Source organism: Zootoca vivipara, chromosome 5, assembly GCF_963506605.1.
Source record: "Zootoca vivipara chromosome 5, rZooViv1.1, whole genome shotgun sequence".
Classification (NCBI taxonomy): Eukaryota; Metazoa; Chordata; class Lepidosauria; order Squamata; family Lacertidae; genus Zootoca; species Zootoca vivipara.
Genome location: NC_083280.1, coordinates 4,787,805 through 4,807,218, shown reverse-complemented (window position 1 = coordinate 4,807,218; position 19,414 = coordinate 4,787,805). Strand labels below are relative to the sequence as shown.

The 19,414-nt window shown below is 47.2% G+C and overlaps 2 protein-coding genes across 2 annotated transcripts; one reads left to right on the top strand and one right to left on the bottom strand.

Annotated features, from left to right (window-relative positions):
* Positions 1-888: 888 nt before the first annotated feature.
* On the bottom strand, positions 889-5,793 carry RPL35A (ribosomal protein L35a). Its single transcript, XM_035133869.2, has 5 exons — positions 5,691-5,793; positions 3,721-3,763; positions 3,266-3,418; positions 2,130-2,274; positions 889-1,114 (listed from the first exon to the last, which is right to left on the bottom strand). The coding sequence occupies exons 2-5, from the start codon at positions 3,729-3,731 to the stop codon at positions 1,091-1,093; spliced, it is 333 nt and encodes a 110-aa protein (XP_034989760.1). The 5' UTR covers positions 3,732-3,763; positions 5,691-5,793; the 3' UTR covers positions 889-1,090.
* A 218-nt stretch (positions 5,794-6,011) lies between these two features.
* On the top strand, positions 6,012-18,845 carry IQCG (IQ motif containing G). The gene is made up of 10 exons (XM_035133871.2): positions 6,012-6,052; positions 8,757-8,898; positions 10,039-10,286; positions 10,712-10,840; positions 11,697-11,778; positions 14,035-14,196; positions 15,052-15,126; positions 16,818-16,949; positions 17,179-17,280; positions 18,563-18,845. Exons 1-10 carry the CDS (start codon positions 6,015-6,017, stop codon positions 18,704-18,706), a joined length of 1,254 nt encoding a protein of 417 aa, XP_034989762.1. The 5' UTR covers positions 6,012-6,014; the 3' UTR covers positions 18,707-18,845.
* The last annotated feature ends 569 nt before the right edge of the window (positions 18,846-19,414 follow it).

The following is a 19,414-nucleotide window of genomic DNA, read 5'->3' as shown; positions in this document are numbered from 1 at the left end:
GCTTGGTGATAAGTTGTAATTCAGCAACTTCTCTTTCCAGTCTATTTCTGAAATTCTTTTGTAGTAAGACAGCTACTTTGAGATCTTGTATAGAATGTCCTGGGAGATTGAAGTGTTCTCCTACTGGTTTTTCTGTCTTCTGGTTCCTGATGTCAGATTTATGTCCATTTATCCTTTGGGGTAGGGTTTGACCTGTTTGTCCAATATAGAGAGCTGAAGGGCACTGTTGGCATTTGAACCCAAAAGCAGGACCCTAGCACAAGAGCACTCTCTCACTGTGCTTTTCAGAAACATTACTGCTGTCAGACTATGGAGACAGAGCATAGCCCTAATCACAAGATGACAATGATTTCATTCCATTTCACCATCACCTGTGATTCTTGACTAGGGTTTACCAGGTTGCAACCTAGAGATCATGCCTGCTTAATTTTTTTTGTAAAAAGCCACATATTCGCCCAATATGCCCCACCCCTCCCATATGCAGTTAAAGCATCATAACCAGAGTCCCACTTGCTTCAGTAGGTTCAGAGGGTAGGTGAAGAGACTAGCAGCAGAGGTAGGTGGGATAAGTAGCAGCTACAGAGAACCTTCCCAGCTGGGACCCAGCAATACTTTTCTTGGCACAGTGCAAGGCTAAGGAGACTTGGGTGGCCAGGGACCCAATCAGATTAAAAGAGATGGACTTTGTTGTTTAATCATATCATGAGGACAAGGAAACACATTTATGACTTCAGTTTTATATAAACTGACAATTACATGTGGAGGAGGGCTGGGTGAAGAAATCCACGTTTCAGGCTCCACTTGAGCTAAACAACTGAACAGTAAAGGTCACAGCATTTTAGAAAACCTAAGATCACTACTATAAAAGAGGAGCAGAGATGTTGGGAATGAGTTGCTGCCAGGAACATGGACCACAGCTTTATTTTAAAAATAATCTGTTGCTTCAATGCCTTAAAAACAACAAAGAATTTTCTGATTGTAGAACAGTGTTTTCCTGCAACTGAGCCTCAAGGACAGGAAACAAAAAGGCAAGGCAAGACCAAATATACAAAAGTGGAATATAGTCTTAAATTTTATTTTCACTCTAAATTTAGACTCTAGATGGATACAGCATCTGTAAAAAAAAAAGGGGGGGGAAGAAAGTTAAACAGTTGGAAGGGAAAAGAAATCATGCCCTATGAAGATCTCACTAGGGAACAAAACATACATCCAAAAATATTTTCTGTTATTTAAATCACGCAAGAAGGATCCTCAAGAAGTGCAAAAAAGAATTGCACTGGGGATACAGTATCAAAGTCAAGTCATACTCAGAGCACTCACTGAAACAACTGAACTTATATACTCAAATCCACTGATTTCAAGGAGTCCACTGAAAGCATGGCAAACAATTGATTTCATTCAATGTTCCCAGTAATTTTGACAGACATTTACAAGCTCTACATTTATTATGTGGACACACTGGAAAGTTTCAATAATTTGCAATTTTTTTCAAGCCCTGGGTGATAACTCCCCCATTTGCACAAGAACACAGAGCAGTGTTGGCCCCAACACATCTGCTTACATTTCTAAGAGGCAACAAAATTTTGCCATACAAGAGCGCCTCGTACCACAGGGTCAACAAGCACAGTCCCACCTACCAACAGGCGATAACTTCTGTTAACAACTGTCTATGTTGCTAGATATGCAGTTCACAGGTATTTCTGAGAACCTGCCCTGAGTTCAAGCTTCAGTGTTTCCCCTTCCTATCTGGATCCTTGCATCCACCACTGGAGGCAGGTCTGACCGACAGACAGCCTTGTTAAGAGGCCTACAGGGTTACTCAGCTACACATTGTGCCACATCAGTGTGCAGTGTTTAAATGAGTGTGAATGAGATTCCTCAGGTAGAATGGCAGCATGCAGCCAGATAGCCAATAGCTCTCCACAAGACAACACACTCAACTGCACCACTCACTGCAACCAAGAGGAAACAGCAAGACAATATATGTGTCTGTCAGGCTACTGACACACAAAAGTTTGCTCACGATTAATTTTAGTTCAGAATTTTTCTTTTTTTAAAAAATCCTCAAGGTAGCTTATAGAAAAGAATTTCTCTGCCTCAGGCCTGTCAAGGGCACTCGCAATGCTCACCACTCGGATTCTGTGTCCAATGGCTTTGGCAGGTAGGTTGGAGCGGAACTTTGCCCGCACCATGCCGCTGCTTCCATGGGCACGGGTCACCTTCCCCCAGATCACTCTGGTCCTGTTGGGTTTGCCACCAGGCGTCACGGTGTTGCTGACAAAGGGAAACAGATTAAACATTAAGTCCCATTACTGACCAAATGCAGGAGTGCTCTCCAAAATGTTACTGTGTAGATAGATACACACACACCCCACTGAAAAGCAGTGAGAATAGACAATCAGACAATATGAAATTTTCAGTTCTTTCAGTGATGACTAATTCACACGTAAAGTCATCCCCTGATGTGATGGCGATGAACATATGAGTGAGCAGGTAGATCTCCTGAAATTACGAACTGTTCCATGAAGTTTCTCTTATCATGGGTGGCGCTGTGGTCTAAACCACTGAACCTCTTGGGTCTGCTGACCAGAAGGTCGGCAGTTTGAATCCACACGACAGGGTGAGTGCCCGTTGCTGTCCCAGCTTCTGCCAACCAAGCACCTTGCTGGATCATTCGGTTTCCTCCAATGACCAACAGCAGGACATGAGGGAAATAGTCCTCTCTTGCTATTGTTCCCCAGTGAGGGATAGTCGGAAGCATGATAGCCTTTTACTCTTCTATTAAAGTGCCTAACCCCCTTTTGGAGCCATCCAATATGGTGGCCACCACTACATCCTGAGGTAGTGAATGCCATAATTGAACTCTATATTGTGTGTGAGGAACTACTTTCTTTTGCCTCTCTCAATTCTCATCAGTTTCAATGGATGTCGCTGGGTTCTAGTTCCAAGTCTGAGATGCTGCTCATTCCTGTTTGTTCATGTCACACTAAACTATGGTTTTAGTACTGCTGCATGAGTACAATCAGTTATTTGCCTATGGCTGAGCCGGAATCTGAGCTGGTCCACGTCTTGCATTACACCATGTCTTGGCTTTCCTGGCTCAATTATTCACACAGCAGTATCTGAGGCCACATTGCCCCAATTTGTGCAGTATGGCATAAAATGAAAACAATTTCGAAATGGTTTCAGTTCTTCAGCTTGCTCATGAGAATATACAAAAGATCCAAGTGTAAAGCACTAGTCCCCATTATCAATAACCACTCACTTTTTTGCTTTGTACACATAGGCGCATTTCTTGCCCAAATAGAATTCTGTCTCATTACGGGAATAAACTCCCTCAATTTTCAGAAGAGCTGTGTGCTCTCTCTGGTTTCGAAGACCTCGCTTGTAGCCAGCAAAAGTGGCCTTGGACCACAACCTAGGGAAGAAAGTGCACACAAAGTTAAATCTTAAGCATTTCCAGCGTAGTGCATCACAAAACAAGACTGCATAGCAGATCTGCTTCAGTATTGCCGAAAGTGCTCCAGACATCAAATGTGCGAGAAAACTATAGTTGCTTCTATGGGACCAGAATATTTAAGGCAATCCTTTTGATATTTTTAAGTAGAAGCACTCATCTGTGTGACACAGTGAAAACTAGCATAATAAAGATAACACACACGTGAGAAGTTGTAAAGGCAGCAGAGGAACTGCAAGAATTGCCAAAGAACAGTTTCTTACCTGCCAGTCATGGTGTTGTCTTGAAGTCCTGTTCCCAGCAGGCCTAAGAAAGGAAAAGAACAGAAGGAGCTGTCAGCTGGGATATGCTAAACACCAGCCCAATTACAAACAGGTGTGGGCTGGGCAATTCTAGACTTCCTGAAGCAAGAACAGAGGGGAACGAACATCCAAGATAACCCAGATCTTCAACCATCAAGGTGAACTTTGCAGATGATTTCACTCTATCCAGCAAATGTCTGTGTTCTGGGGTTTAAATGCTTTGGAGTTCATTCTTCCCTCCCTACTAAACACCATCATAAAAGATCTGCAAGACACCTTGCACACATGTTCTAAGAATAATTAAGGCCATTAAAAACCTATCAGCAAACAAGCATTACAATTCCCACTACACCAACCCTGAGATCAGTCCAATGTGCACTTGGTCCAGCATCTTTTTTCCAACAGTGGCCAGCCAGATGCCGCCATTAAAAAGCATTAGCTCCCTAGCACAGTACATACAGCTTCTTAAGGCAAAGTTATTTAGTGATCAGTTGAAAGAAGCAGTTGGAATAGGGTTTTTAATGACAGTTGACGGTTCTGGATGTACACAGGACTCCACTGAATATGGCAGGCAGAATGGCCCACTCTGGTCTGCATAAAGTAGAGCAGGAAGGGAGAGCCGTCTAGCTCACTAACAGCTTTTTCAATATGCTAGATCAGGCATCCCCAAACTGCAGCCCTCCAGATGTTTTGGCCTACAAGTCCCATGATCCCTAGCTAACAGGACCAGTGGTCAGGGAAGGTGGGAATTGTAGTCCAAAACATCTGGAGGGCCGAAGTTTGGGGATGCCTGTGCTAGATGGCTCTCCCTTCCTACTCTACAATTTAAAGGCACCTAAACTAACTGCCACTGTGACCACGTGGCAAAGAATTCCATAAATTAACACCACACTGTGCCAAATCCGCAGAGGAGAGGTCTTTGCCAGACATGTGGCAGGAATACTTTGTGTGAACTGGCAATTCCAATGTGTTTCGAAAAGCTACAGCATCGTCTACTTTTGAGCCGGCAGCAGCAGCAGTTCTCTAAGGTCCTAGGCAGGGCTCTATTCTAGCCCTCCCAAGTCAATACTGTATCCTTTTCGCTGGTGATGCTGTGGATCAAATCCAAAGGGCCTCCTCCTTCCTACCTCCAAAGCAAGTGCTCCATCACTGGGCTACGGCTGCTTGGCCTGCAAAAACCCCTTTCAGCTTCGAATACCACACCCGCCCTGAACAAAGCTTAAAATAGCTGGAGGATCTAGGCACCTGCAAGATTTAAGCTTAACCCACCTTGATGAGGCCAAAACAAAAGGAAGTCTTTTCTTAAAAGACACACAAAAGGACAACTCAACTCAACGGAATTGCAAAAAAGCAACAGAAGATAGCGACTGATGAGCCTATCAGGCACGGCAGCGAAATGGAGCCTCCATGATTAGGGACAGTGTACCCCCTGAAAAAGCTGCTAAGGAGAATCTGTGAGGGTCTCCCTGCCCTGCCCTGTGTCCGCCCCTCCGGGGTACGTGGCTGGGCACCAAGCCCGCTGCACCAGGTGGCTGTTTGGTCCTACACTGCAGGGCTCTTTTTAATGTCCACCTTAAAGGCTCACCTTTAATGTTCACCTCCAGCTCACCATTCCCCTCCGGAGACGCGCACTCGAGGCGCCTGGGGCTGCCAGGGGCTCCCTTGCCTCCGACTAAAAAGCTCCCCCCGAAGCAATTAAAGGGGCAGAGCTGGGGCCTTCTAAGAGTCCCTGTGGCGGCATCAGCCAAGGCCCGAACTCAGGGCCCCGGCAACATCCATCCCGTATCCGAGCCATCCCGCCGCCGTACCCCGCTACACCCACCCAGGCCGGAGCGCCGGCCCTCGTAGCGCCTGCCCGCCCGCCTCTGGAGCCTCTTCTTCGCCGCCCTTCGCCGCCTCGCCCGCCCACAGAGACCCTTCCCCGCTCTTACCTCAGCAGCACCGAGCCAAGATGGCGGCGAGAAAGAGCGAGCGCAGCCGCTGGGCGAGCTGGGATAGGGGACCGCGAGGACCCCTTTGCTGGCGTCTGTTGAGGCGTCTACGCCGCTTGCCTGTCTGAAATCGCTCCAGGTCGGGCTTTCTGACGAGTCTCTAGGATAAAAAAACTGATTTGTTCGCTTGTTTGTGGGCTGAGCTTTTCTTCTGCTCCTGAACCGCGCTTCAAGCCCAAAATCTAAAAAAAACCCCACCCTGGCAGGCGTCAACTAGGTCAGCCCTTCCCGGTGAGGACCTCTCCTGCCGCTTGAGGGGTAACCATGGCGACCACTCCGGGTCCCGCCATGGAGGCCGCCGGGTGAGTGTGTCGTGTGAAGGAAGGCGGAGCGGGGAGGTCGCGGGGGTCGGAGCGCTTCCTTAGGGTGGGCGTTACGCCCAGTGGGCAATTTGAAAAGTGAAAGAGATCGCTGGTTACTTATTAAGTTGGAAGGGACACCCAAAGGTCATCTAGCCCAACCCCCTTTTCAATGCGGGGATTTCAGAATCGAAGAACTCTTCGTGTCACATATGCCGAATTGGGTTCAACAGCACTTAATTCGCCACGGCCTAGGAAGTTTCCCCCGGGGATTTGGGGGCTGGGTGGCATCAGGGCTACTAGAATGGCGTCGTCTGCCAGGGACAGCTGCTTTTTCAAAGCGCTGCAAGGCTTTCCTCTTCGTGAGGGGCATCCGAGACACGAACTGGCGAGGGGCTCTTTCTAGGGTGTGTCTTGTTGCCATTTTTAGACATTTTTGTGAGCCATCTGTTGTACTGAATGAGGCAGTGGGGGACATGTATTTTAAATAAAATTATATTAATAATACATATCATATATTGTAATGATTGTATTTTATTAATATGCACACACGTCCTGCTCCCAAGTTTCCCACGGGGATTCTGGTTGGCCCCTGTGAGAACAGGATGCTGGACTAAATGGGATTTTGGTCTGATCCATCAGGATTCTTCTCACAGTTCCATTTTATCATACCCAACTAGGTGCTCCACAATATTTGTTTTGATATACTAAAAAGAAAGAAAGAAATTGTTTTGCTCCTTATCATTTTTAGTACATTCCAAATTGAATGTGTGCCTGCTATAAACTCCCATATACTCCCTTCAAACTGGGTTGGTGAACTTGTGACCTATCCAGACATGTTGAAATGTTTCCAAACATTTTTTACTGATTGTTTTATTTTATAATTTCATAAATCGCTTAGAAGTGGTATATCAACTTTGTAAAATAAAATGAAACTCTCTTAACCTCTCTGTTTCCCCAAAGAGGGCACTGTGGGTTAAACTGAAGTGCTTCCAGTTTTTCCTGGTCTTGGAACTAGTATCACAGGAACAAAAAAAAGCAAAGACATGGTTTGCATGGCAGGAAGAAGACCCAAGTTTTGACAGCAAAAGTCAGCAGAGCATCCCAAGTAGAGAGTCTCTTCATTTAATTCCTATCCCCCTTTTCCAGAGGGCTCAGTGTGGATGGCAACCATTAAGCATAAAGCAAAACTTATGCATAATGAAAACAAAACACCCAGTTAAATTAAAACGACTTAATATGCCTGTTTAATCTTGAACACCAGCCAACCCCTCCAACATTCCAGAGATGAGAATAAGGATTCTCTTGTGTGGTTATAATACCTCCCCACATGAGCCTCTGCCTACCCAACGTTCTGCATTCCCAAAGGCTCTTCTCATCCTGATGTACCGTATATTCCGGCGTATAAGGCGACTGGGCATATAAGACGACCCCCTAATTTTCAAGTTAAAATATAGAGTTTGGGATATAATCACCAGGGAGGGGAGGCTGTCTTCTCCAGCACTCAAGTCTGCAGCAAGGGAAATGGTGGATTTTGGGTTTTTTTTAGTTATTAAGAGGGGAAAAGAAGTCATAGGGAGGAGAGAGATAGAGAGGGAGAGAATCGAGGGGAAAAGAAGTCATAGGGAGGAGAGAGATAGAGAGGGAGAGAATCGAGGGGAAAAGAAGCCATAGAGAGGAGAGAAAGAGAGGCAGAGAATCGAGGGGAAAAGAAGCCATAGAGAGGCAGAGAATCGAGGCCGGGAGAGCCAGCGAAAAGGGAAAAGCCATAGAGAGGAGAGCGGGGATGCGGCCGTGACCGTTTTTGAGCTCCCCCCACCGTATGCAGCGCCCGCAGATTCTTGTACCCGGCGTATAAGACGGCCCCCCAACTTTTGAAAAGATTTTCCTGGGTTCAAAAGCCGTCTTATACGCCGGAATATACGGTATATATAATCAGTTACTTTTAGATCGTCTTTGCAACGAGCTGCCAATCAGCTACCAGGCTAAGTGCAAGGTCCTGGTCTTGGTGTGCACACTAGGAATACGGTGTGCAACAGTTCTTCTTCAAAAAGGATGTTGTAGAAAAAGGTCAAAAAGGTCAACCAAAATGATCCAGGGGATGGAGCGACTCTCCTATGAGGAAAGGCTGCAGCATTTGGGAAAATGCAAGTAAGAGAGGTAGCATGATAGAAGTATATGAAATTATGCACGGTCATCGCTCATAAGTCTAGAACTTGTGAATCCCTCTAATGGAAGATTCAGGGCAGATAAAAGAAAGTCCTTTACGCAGCACATAGTTCAACTGGAACTCACTCAGGAGGCAGTGACGGCTACCAACTGGGATAGCGTTAAAAGAGAATTAGATAACTTAATGAAGGTTATCAGGGTCTACCAGCCATGGTTGGAGGCAGTAGTGCTGAATACCAGTTGCTGGATGCCACAGGAGGAAGAAATGGCTCATGTGCTCAGGTCCTGCTTGCAGGCTTCCCACAGGGGTCTGGTTGGCAACTGTGGGGACAGGATGCTGGACTGGGTGGGCCACTGGCCTGATGCAGCAGGCTGTTCTTCAAGTCTTGGGGAGAGGCTTTTAGCTGATGCTAGCGGTGGAACTTGAACGTGCAAAGTTCAGGGCCCGCACGCCCACAGCAGCAACCAGTTTTGGGGATGGTTGCATTCTAGTATTCTGTTTGCATTCTAAATGGTGGATACTGTCTTGTTTGGCTAGAGAGTTGACCATCCAGACACCAAGGCTCCTGCCTCTGGATGCGGTACGATTTTCTGCTCTACTGGAGGACTGCGTTGACCAGCTTGCCATTCTTGGCTTCATCATGCCAGTTTCCTATGAGGGCCGCAAAGATGTCAGCGATGTAAGTACATCACAGACTTGTGAGAGGGAAACTGAGGATGCATTCACACTCTTTCCCCTGCCTCCACTATTATCAGGATCAGCCTGATAATTTTTGCCCAGCATCCTACCGTTCTATTATTTTTATTTATTCTTTTGTTCCTTCTCAGTCTTATGAAGTTAATCTCCCATAATGTTAAAAATCATCCTGCTCTTGGACAGCCCAAAGCTTCATTCCACCGTATCCTTTGCCCTTGCCATCTGTCTCAACTGCTAACTCACAAATAATATGAAGCTCGTAATTACTGACTCAGACCAATAATGCATCTTGCTCACTTCCATCTACTCCAGGGGTTGAGAACCTCAGGCTTGGGGGCCAAATGCAGACTTCCAGGCCTTTCTGTCTGGCCTTCAGAACTCTCACCCTGATTTGGATGAAAAATGTTCCCCAACCCGATCTGCTTTGACTGGCAACAGTTCCCCAGGGCCTTTGAGGGAAGGTCTCACCAGCCTTGTTAGTCAGGCAAAGGATATGCTCTACTATGGAGTTTTCAGCTCACCTCGTTACCACCGATAGCTTCATTTTCCCATGCAAATCAGCGTGCTTCAGGTGTGCATTCATGCAAGGGCAGAATTACATGATTGCTGAGACAGAGAATGTTGCAGATGTGCTGGCTGTGTTCATCAGATTAAGCACTGCTCCATATTTCCCTCGTTATATGAGATCTTGGTGGAGTGTCAGGCCTAAGAAGGACAGTAGCTCATCCCTGGTAGGTCCTGTCCCATGGATCAGTTGCCAAGACTGAAAGTCCCCGCCTCCCCACAGCTGTCTAAATCCCCAAGCAGGAGAAAAGTTAGGGGGAGAGACCTAGAAGAGCCTCAATTAGTGAAACCCAGGCTCCACCTGGGTAATTTCAATGGTGGTTTCTGGGAAGCCCAGAAAGAGGGCAGGAAGGCAAGATTTCCCCACAGTTGTTTGCCTGCAGCAGCTAGTTCAACATGGAGAGGAAGCATGAGAACCACCTGGGCAACCCAGTCAGATGTTCGGCATATAAATATTATTATTATTATTATTATTATTAGGCTTCCTCCTGATCACTTAACCACAGCTATGACTGTTTTCCTTCTTTCTCTTTTCTGCCCCTTATTTGTTGCTCTTCAGTTTAATGATACAGAGATCCAGGGCCTTCTTGGAAACCAGAAGGAGCTGAGCCTGAGGTACAAGAACCTGATGGACGCCCGGGCAGAGAGTCAGGCCAAGATCCCCAGTGAGCTGGGCAAGATTGCAGAACTTGGGCGGCAGCTGAAGGACACAGGCAATGAGCTGAAGAGGGCCAACTACCTTTTCACCATTGCCACAAAGCAGAGCGCATTGTCCCCAGAGAACCTCAAGAAGATTCAGGCGGACAGGTGAGACCGCTTGGTCAGGCAATGGGACACAGGGCGCTTATCTACACCAAATTCTTTCGAGTTCTGATTTCATGAGGAATTCTTACACTTTCTGTTTATTTGAGGGTTTACACTTCTACCCAGAGTGTCTTTTTGAAGGCTTCCCCCCATCCCTCGCTCCCCCTCGCCCTGAGCATGCCTTGGGGCTCCCTCCAGAGGTCAAGGCTATCCCCCCTGTGCTCAGGGCAGCAGTTCCCTCAGGTCCACAGCTGGGGGGTGGGTGCCATGGGAGACTTCCCCTCTGCAACTAGCCTGAGTGCACAGCCAGTGCTAAGTCATAAAGGGCCTGAAATGCGATCTGGTTGGACCCATTGCTAAATGGCTGGAAATCTTGCCTGTCATTTTGCCTACTGGACTAAGCACTTCCTTCCTTCCTATCCTGCCAGGAAATACACGAGCGACGTGCTTGAAGACGTGACAGAGGAAATGCTGACACTGGGAACCTTTCACTTCCTCCAGTTAGCTGTGGACCTGGAAAATGAAAAGAAGTTGAACCTCCATAACCTTGTCCTCAGGTTGGAGTTTTATTTCAGAAGCTGCCTCTTTTGTACTTAGGCAGGCTGACTAGTGCAACATTGCCCACACTGACTGACAGTCTCTCTCCAGGTGCTCAGGCAGGGCCTCTCATCAGCCACTAGTGCCATTCCTTAATAAATGGAGAGAATGAGCCAAAGAGCTCCGCCTTACAGCTGCTCCTCACACAATAAACGGGCGTTTGCTGTGGTTCCACCACTGTTTCCGGCGGAGTCCCACAGAACAGGACCTGCCAACCCAAGGGCTCAGCACCCGGTGAAGGCCAACCAAATATCAGGGAGGAACCACCAGAAGTGCCCCATCAGAGGATGTCAGTGATCTGGTGGAGCATAAGGGATCAGGTGCTCTTTTAGGTATTTTGGGATTTGTGAATTAACACAAGACCCTTGAACCTGACCCAGTAGTGAATTGGTAACCATCACAGCTCTCTCAGCAGCAGAGGGTTGTCCTGCCAGTAATTTCTATTTATTTCATTTAATCTGCTCCTGTGAGCCGTCTGGCCACTGCATTCTGCACTAGTTGTAGTTTCTGAATCAGATACACATAGAGCACCTTAATAATAATTTTAATGTTTGATGTTTTATTGTGTTTTTAATATTTTGTTGGGAGCTGCCCAGAGTGGCTGGGGCAACCCAGTCGGATGGGCGGCATATGAATAATAAAATCATAATCATCGTCACATGGCCTGCTTCTTGAGTTTGATAAAGCACCTGCCAGTTTGCTGCCAACTGACAAGAGGGAACTCTGGGTGCATGCTCAAAAGTCCCCTTTCCGGCCTAAGTCTTGATGTGCCCCAGGAAACCAGGGATTTCCTTTCCCTCCCCTCTCACCTTCTAGGGAAGAGATGGGAAGGAAGAAGATAAAGAGTCTCCAGAAGCAGCTCAGTGATGTCAAGAAGGAAAAGGAGTTTGAGTTACAGGTGAGCTTTAGGCAGTCACACCCTTTTAACCCCCCTTTGAAATGCAGTATGAAATTAATAAAATTAGCACACAACAGGTGCAGCTCAGGCTGAAAAATGGGCTCTGCACAGCAGAAAGTTTCCAAATCTAGGGAATGCAGCAGAGCACATAAGTAAATGCCAGCATTTATTTGTGGATTTGGGGCTTAGATGGCTTTAAGAAAGGGTTAGATCAGGGGTTCCCAACAAAATTTTCTCGAGGACCCCTCATCGAGCCGCTATTGTGACAAGGACCCCCATTAATTCCTAATCCTAATCCTAAATCTAATTCCTAATTCCTAATCTAATTTTTCCAGTAAGCTTAACACTGATCTTGGAAGGGTTAGGTTCAAGGGACGCCGACGATTTAGGTTCAATGGACACTGACAAGATCGGTTCGAGAGTCACTGACTTACTTGCTTGAACATCAAATGCATTATCTTCCTCTTCATCTGTAGGCCTTTGTCGTTTTAACGAACCACTTTTTAACCAACGGTCCATTTTTAACTACGCGAACTGTAGCTTCCACGAAAAACAACGCTTTGTTTACAAACACTACTGTTTTGCAAAGAGGCAGCGCGCGCTAGGGAGGAGGGAGGGGAATGGAGAAGACAGGGTACCTGCGCAGTAGCGCACAAATGAAGCCGATGCGCGCAAAGCATCTTGGGGAGGTGAGCGTTAGTAGAATGCGCACGCTGCCTCTTTGCAAAACAGTAGTGTTTGTAAAGCGCCACCTAACGGCATACAGCAGAACTACTGTCTCTATCTAATTCTAGTTTTGCACTAGACTCTGCTCATGCAGGAAGCGGCCAAAACAAAAAATCTGTTATCATACAAAATATATTTAATATATTTTTTATTCTAATAGCATCTTGCGGACCCCTCTGGCATAGCTCGCGGACCCCTGGGGGTCCCCAGACCACCTGTTGGGAACCACTGGGTTAGATAAAACACCTGGAAGCTCAGATCTATCCATGCACATTGGTCATCACTAAAAAGTTTTTTTCTGATTTGTTGTTCTTGGGACAGTCCCTCCGCTTGTGGCCCATGGGCCTTAGGTTGCCTACCTCTGGTTTAAGAGAACCTTCATGTTCAGAATACTAGCTGTGTTATAGAGGAGGGATAACAGACTGAGGAGGGAGGATGCTTGGTTCATAGAATCATAGAGTTGGAAGAGACCACAAGGGCCATCCAGTCCAACCCCCTGCCAAGCAGGAAAAGACCTCCAAAGAAGGAGACTCCACCACACTTCTTGGTAGCAAATTCCACTTGGTTGTTTCTCAGAGGCAACTGAGTCCGGTGCTGCTGGATACCCAGCACTGGGACCCGTGGGCCTTTGGTCTGATTTTTACATCTCATTTGCATTTGCTAACATCAGAGTCCAAGTGTTTCTGGCACTAAATTCTAGGACCTTAATAAAAAGCTACACTCCTCCTCCATGTGTCACAACTATCGTGGGGCTGGTACTTACATGGATTCCTGTGCTGGCAGGACTCAGTTGCTAACCCCCTTTTTCAAAGATAGAATTCCTTCCCATGTACTTTTAGCAGCTCTAGTCTCAGACCAAAGCCCTCCCCCAAAAGCCCTCCCCCAGCGCAACCCACAACATAGTGCGGAAGGCTTTGCCTGCTGAATGGAGAATTTGGTTATTCTGCAACAGTCTGTCCTGCACTCGCTTCAAACAGGCATATTACAGTCAGTGGATCCTGTTTGAGCTTGAGTTTTCCTCTTTTAAAACTTACAGCTGCCTAACAGGATGTTTATTTTTCATCCCCAAATACAGTAGTCAGTGAGTCAGACCTTAGTGGCAAAACAGAAGTCATTCTTAAAGGCCTAGATATCCTGAGATAGTCGACCTGTGTCGGGACTACAACATGTAGGGGTGGGCTCATTTTTTATAAAAGGAGAAATCCATGTATGTAGAAAAGTGGCACACCAAAGAAAAGGAATCTTTTGTACAGAGGAGCATTCAGTGATGTAAACCCCCATCTGGAGTGGTACAGTCCAGACATGTCAGTGAGAAGAAGGTTGGAATGTTCCATAGGACACACTGTTGAGTTGCAAGCCCATCCATACCCTGGCAAGGCAAGGCAAGGCAAGGCAAGGCAAGGCAGAAGCCAAAGCCAGTTCAGTCTTAAGCAGCACGTCTGAGTATGACCACAGACCAGCACATGAAGTCTCCCTTGCTTGTAGTCCTACCTACTTACCCACCCACTCACCCACTCTCTCATTCCACAGAATCGGAATGAGATGATTGCATACCTCAAAGACCAGCTTCAAGAGATGAAAGCTAAAACAGACATGGAGAATCGTTACGTCAAGAAGGACACAGACCTCCAGGTGGCTCAAACGCAGATGAAATGCTCTGAGGCCGAGAATGATCTGCAGAATGAAATTGACGTAAGCACTTTGCCCTGGGCCATATGCATTTGTAGGGGAGGTGATCTGCAGTAGAGTGTGGGGCATGCCTTAATGACATATGTGGCCTCAGCATAGAGGCAGCCACTGTTCAGCGTCCTGGTATATACTTTTCTCGGCAGCGTAACCTGACTTTTGGTTGAGCATCCTCAACCCAAAGAGGGCTGCTGTGTGGTTACTCCACAGGCAACCCAGGAATACTAACTTTTTTGGAGAGCTGAGTCCTCCTGGTGCCAGAAACAAGGCTTGTGCTGAACCTTAGTTCAGATTAAGTGAGCAGCAGTTGCTCGAACTCCCGATCAAGTCAAGGGCTAACCTTGGTATTAATAGAAAACTACATTATATCAGGTCAGACTGCTTGTCCATTCGGACTGGCAGAGGCTCTCTGAGGTCTTGGGCAGGGTCCTCCCCATCACCTGCTACCTGATCCTAAATGGCAAGGAGTGGGATTTGGTGCCTCTTGCATGCAAATTTAATGTTCTACCTGGCTCGTATGCAGGATATTCTTCATGGTTTTCACATTCAATTGACTTAACCTGGTTCAATTGCTTAGTGTTCTCAGTTTCTATTAGTCTTTTATTACAACCTTCAATCACTGTATGGCTAGCCAAGTCATGAGATGGGGCTGGCAGCAGTGAAAACGAGGGCAGAATTTAGGGATGGCATCGTTGACCATTTTTTTGTACAACTATATACTACGCCTGGGCCATCAACTCACTCTGCAACATGCCATAGAGAGGGATGTGGTGCATGCGCTCCCTAGGTCTTCAGGGGAACCCTCTTGGCATTGGCTTAGAACCAAAGAAAGTTTGATGCAAAATCTTTCTCCCATTACAGAAACTGAGGAATCAAACTGAGCAGGAGATAAGAGTCCACATGGACATTGAGAATTTCCTTAAGCAGCAGCAAAAGGTAAGTGGCACAAAGCTTTCTGGTGCCCCATTTAGCTCAGAGATGTGGAACCTGTGACACTCCAGCTCCCGCTTGGACTACTGCAATGTGCTCTATGTGGGGCTACCTTTGAAGGTGACCCGGAAACTACAACTAATCCAGAATGCGGCAGCTAGACTGGTGACTGGGAGCGGCCGCCGAGACCACATAACACCGGTCTTGAAAGTTCTACATTGGCTCCCAGTACGTTTCTGAGCACAATTCAAAGTGTTGGTGCTGACCTTGAAAGCCCTAAACGGCCTCGGCCCAGTATACCTGAAGAAGTGTCTCCACCCCCATCATTCTGCCCGGACACTGAGGTCCAGCGCCGAGGGCCTTCTGGCGGTTCCCTCATTGCGAGAAGCCAAGTTACAGGGAACCAGGCAGAGGGCCTTCTCAGTAGTGGCACCCGCCCTGTAGAACGCCCTCCCATCAGATGTCAAAGAGAACAACAACTACAGTACCAAACTTTTAGAAACAGGTAGGTAGCCGTGTTGGTCTGAGTCGAAGCAAAATAAAAAAATTCCTTCAGTAGCACCTTAAAGACCAACTAAGTTTATATTTTGGTATGAGCTTTCGTGTGCATGCACACTTCTTCAGATACACTAGGAAAACTTTTAGAAGACATCTGAAGGCAGCCCTGTTTAGGGAGGCTTTTAATCTTTAATAGATTATATTTTAATATTCTGTTGGAATCTGCCCAGAGTGGCTGGGAAAACCTAGCCAGATGGGCGGGGTATAAATTGTTGTTGTTGGATTACAGCTTCCATCTGTCCTAACCACTGTTCATGGTGGCTAGGCTGATGGAAGTTGGCATCCAACTTCTAGAGGCTACAGGTCCTCCATCTGCGCTATAACTTTTTGTAATGCCATCCACTCTCCAGCCAACTGCTAGATCTACTTCCTTGTTCTTCAGAGGTTTATGTGATCCCCACCCTTAATCCAAATCATTACTTTCCATTGACATACACTTCCTATGGGTTGAGCTAGCAAGTGGACCCAGACCCTACTGCATCTAAAGATCAGAGGTCTAGAAACCCGGGGCTGAGCTGTACCTCTTTAAACTGCACATGGTAGGTGTGTTTGTGCGTGCACATGGCTCACATAATTGCTCTTCCATTCCAAATACCCCCTGCACAACAGATCCCTCTTTACTTTGTACCCCACCTTTTCGGACAAGCGGAATAGAATAGAGCTGCTGGCACACATGTTGACCACCTCGGGCCTCAGACAGAAGCTATCTTGGGGGTGGAATTCATAGGGAACTTCAGATTTAGAAAGCATCTAAGGTGCTGCACACAGCAGCCTATTGCCCATTCCAGTTCCCTGTGACTCTCTTTCTTCCCCTTATTGCTGCTCCTTACACACACAAGCGCGCCACCTTGCATGCACAGATCATCCCCGTTCCCTTCAGTTGCTTTGTGTATATACAGGAAATGAGACAAACCTTTCGACTGGAACCGTAGCTTTGATCTCTGAAATAGCGTTCCGACAGCGAGAGAGAGTTAGACAAGGTGATAAGCTGATCATGCCCAAGTCCCCACCGAGCACCTCATTCTGCAAGCCCTCCAATATCATGTCATTGCATGAGGCGCCAGGCTCTAAGCCATGCCCTGGAACGGTCAGGAGATAAATGCAGAGTGTTGTGAAGTATCCACCTGTGTGTGTCGCAGAGCATAGAAGAGAAGCTGGAGTATTGGATGGACAAGTACGAGAGGGATACAGAAGCCAAGCAGCAAGAGCTCAATTCCCTGAAGGCCTCCAGAGCAGCTGACCAGGCAGCGCTACAGGAACTGGCCAAGCAGGTAGGGAGTAAAGCTGATGGTGGGGCTACAACCGTCTGTGCAAAGGTCAGGCGCCTCGGTCCATTGGTGATCCACGGCAGCTATATGTGGGGTCACTCTATCCACACATCCTCACTGCTGCTCCAATTTGCTACGGACCTTAGAAAGCTAAGGAAGGAGTCCAGGGGTGAGAGGTGACAGCAAAAGCCCAACTCCAAGCTCAAGTTAAAGGTGTCTTTGCATTCTACAGTGTCTTATATGCGAACAAGCTATAATTGAGGACCGGAAGGAAAAGGAAAATGCAAGGAAGAAAGTAGAACAGGATGCTCTGGAGTTGAGAAGTATCCTGAAGGTAAGAGGAGTCAATATTGCCTCACCTTTGGAGTCCTGGGACTAAAAATTGGAAGTGGGGGTGGGGAGAAAACCTCTTCCTCCACCATGTCTTCTGCCCCTATCCCAACATGTGGAGCAGATCATCTCCTTTGCTTTGTATAGCCCCCCAGATGTGGCTGAACCACAACACTTCCCCCCCCCCCACTTGCTGGCCATGCTGACTGGGGCTGAGAGTTGCAGCGCAAATCGCTTGGGGAAGGCTGCTCGATCTCATGGCTTCCCCTTTCAGGACTCCAGATCTGGATGGGCCTCTAATCCTTTTCTGTGCCTTAAAAATGTGCCAAGCGGGGGGGGGGGCATGGTGGCAGAATCATCTGCTTCTGTAGGGTGCTTAGGGGTTCTTTCCAACCTCCCCCAGTGCAACTCTCCTTAACCTAACAGAGACATTTCCTCCAATAAGCATCATCAGCTAAACAAGAAGCAGGGTCTTCCCTGGACCATCCTTGTATGGTAAAAGAGGCAGCCAGAGATTGTGTCACAAAGAACAGTCTTATCTAGCCAGAGACCAGCACTTTCAGTTCCATCAGCTGCAGGACTGGCCTGGAAGAGGGGAAAACATGCATATAGGAAGACATTATTAAGTGAGGCCTGAAACACTGTGGGATCCATAGCCATTTCTGTAGCTCTTTCTAGCCAGCAGCTGGGTACAGCATGAAGTATAATTTGTTTATCAGTTGTTTACATGAATAGCAGACCTTGCCGTACCACATTAAGAAACATATTTGAACAAGTGCAGAACCTGTTCATCTAGGCATGACCATATTGCAGAAGTGAGAAGCAGCCTTGTGCTTGGCTTCATGGATAGCCAAAATCCAATCCTAGCCACCCATTTGCTCTCCTCAGTGCAGCAGCAGCAGCAGCAGCAGCGTGCCTTCGGATGTTGGCTGCCCAGGGACATTTTGCAACAGATGTCATTTATTTCCCACTCAGATGCTTTCTTGGAGTGTATCCAAGGCTGCGCCTTTCTGCAGCTTGAGCTGGCAGAGATGGGATGAATGTGGGCATTAGATGCTGTGGCTGACTTGGAGCAGACAGGCAGCAGATGGAATGCTGGACTCAAGCCAGGCCTGCTTCATTAGAGAGGTTGGGGGGGGGCAGCCTAGGGAAACTGAGCTTGTAGCACAGCAGTCATTTCTGGGAGCCCATTTTTGGCAAAGCTTGAGCAACAGCTTGAAGGTAGTGTGGGCACCCCCCGTGTCTCCTTTCTGCATGCACACCCTTCTCCTCTTCCTTGCTTTCAGCTGCAGGCCTGGTGGAGAGGCATGATGGTCCGCAGATTCCTTGGCCCTTACAAGGCCCTCAAAAAACTCTGGGAAGAAGAGCAACCACCCAAAGAGAAGGGGAAGAAGGGCAAAGGGAAACCTGGAGCGAAGAAGAAAAAGTGATGGGAATAGAGCCCAGCTCTTGCGCCATCTCCACACTGGGCGTTTGGGAAACACGGTTTTGTGGGATGAAGGAATGGGACAATTGTATGTCTTTGCTGAAAGGACCAGAATTAATAAAAGCTTTTAGCACTTGGCTCAAGGCAGTGAGATCTTGCTATTTTGGTCCCAGTCAGCAGAAGGGCATTGAAGCTGCTGGTTCTATTTTTCTTGCTTCGGAAGTGAACAGGCCATACCAACATTTTGTGTTAGTTACTCTGGACCATATGATGCAATCTTGTATCTTGTCTCCCCACCCTCTGCTCGAGCTCAGGAAAGCTGCAAAGAAAAATGGTCTGTCATCTCCACAAGATTGCTCATGTAAATTACGTTTTTAAGCTTTAACTGCATGTATACCATGAAGAATGTCACTGGTGATAAGTGGACATCAGGGGTGCCAAACTGAATAAAATATTGGAGGGGGCAGATATTGATGCCCCACATAATAAATCACAAGACCATTTAAATGGCAATGTCCATCAATGGGGGGGGGGCGCAGCTGCCTCAAATTTTTTATGGGGGGTGGGAGGGCAGAAGGGACATTGGACCCTAGGAGTGGTTCCTATATTGGGCATGTACATGAAGACCTTAGAAAACTAGCAAAACCAAGTAGTTATTAACATGACAACTACCCTTAACACATGCTGCATACGCAGAATAGGATCCCAACTT

Bases quoted from the DNA above. Each gene is read 5' to 3' on its own strand.
- IQCG (XM_035133871.2), top strand. From the start codon at position 6,015: ATGGCGACCACTCCGGGTCCCGCCATGGAGGCCGCCGG. The intron at 11,779-14,034 runs GTGAGCTTTAGG...CTCATTCCACAG, and splicing joins AAAAGGAGTTTGAGTTACAG to AATCGGAATGAGATGATTGC. The intron at 15,127-16,817 runs GTAAGTGGCACA...TGTGTGTCGCAG, and splicing joins TCCTTAAGCAGCAGCAAAAG to AGCATAGAAGAGAAGCTGGA.
- RPL35A (XM_035133869.2), bottom strand. The intron at 2,275-3,265 runs GTGAGTGGTTAT...TCCCTTTGTCAG, and splicing joins TATGTGTACAAAGCAAAAAA to CAACACCGTGACGCCTGGTG. The intron at 1,115-2,129 runs GTGAGCATTGCG...TTTTTTTTACAG, and splicing joins TTGGACACAGAATCCGAGTG to ATGCTGTATCCATCTAGAGT.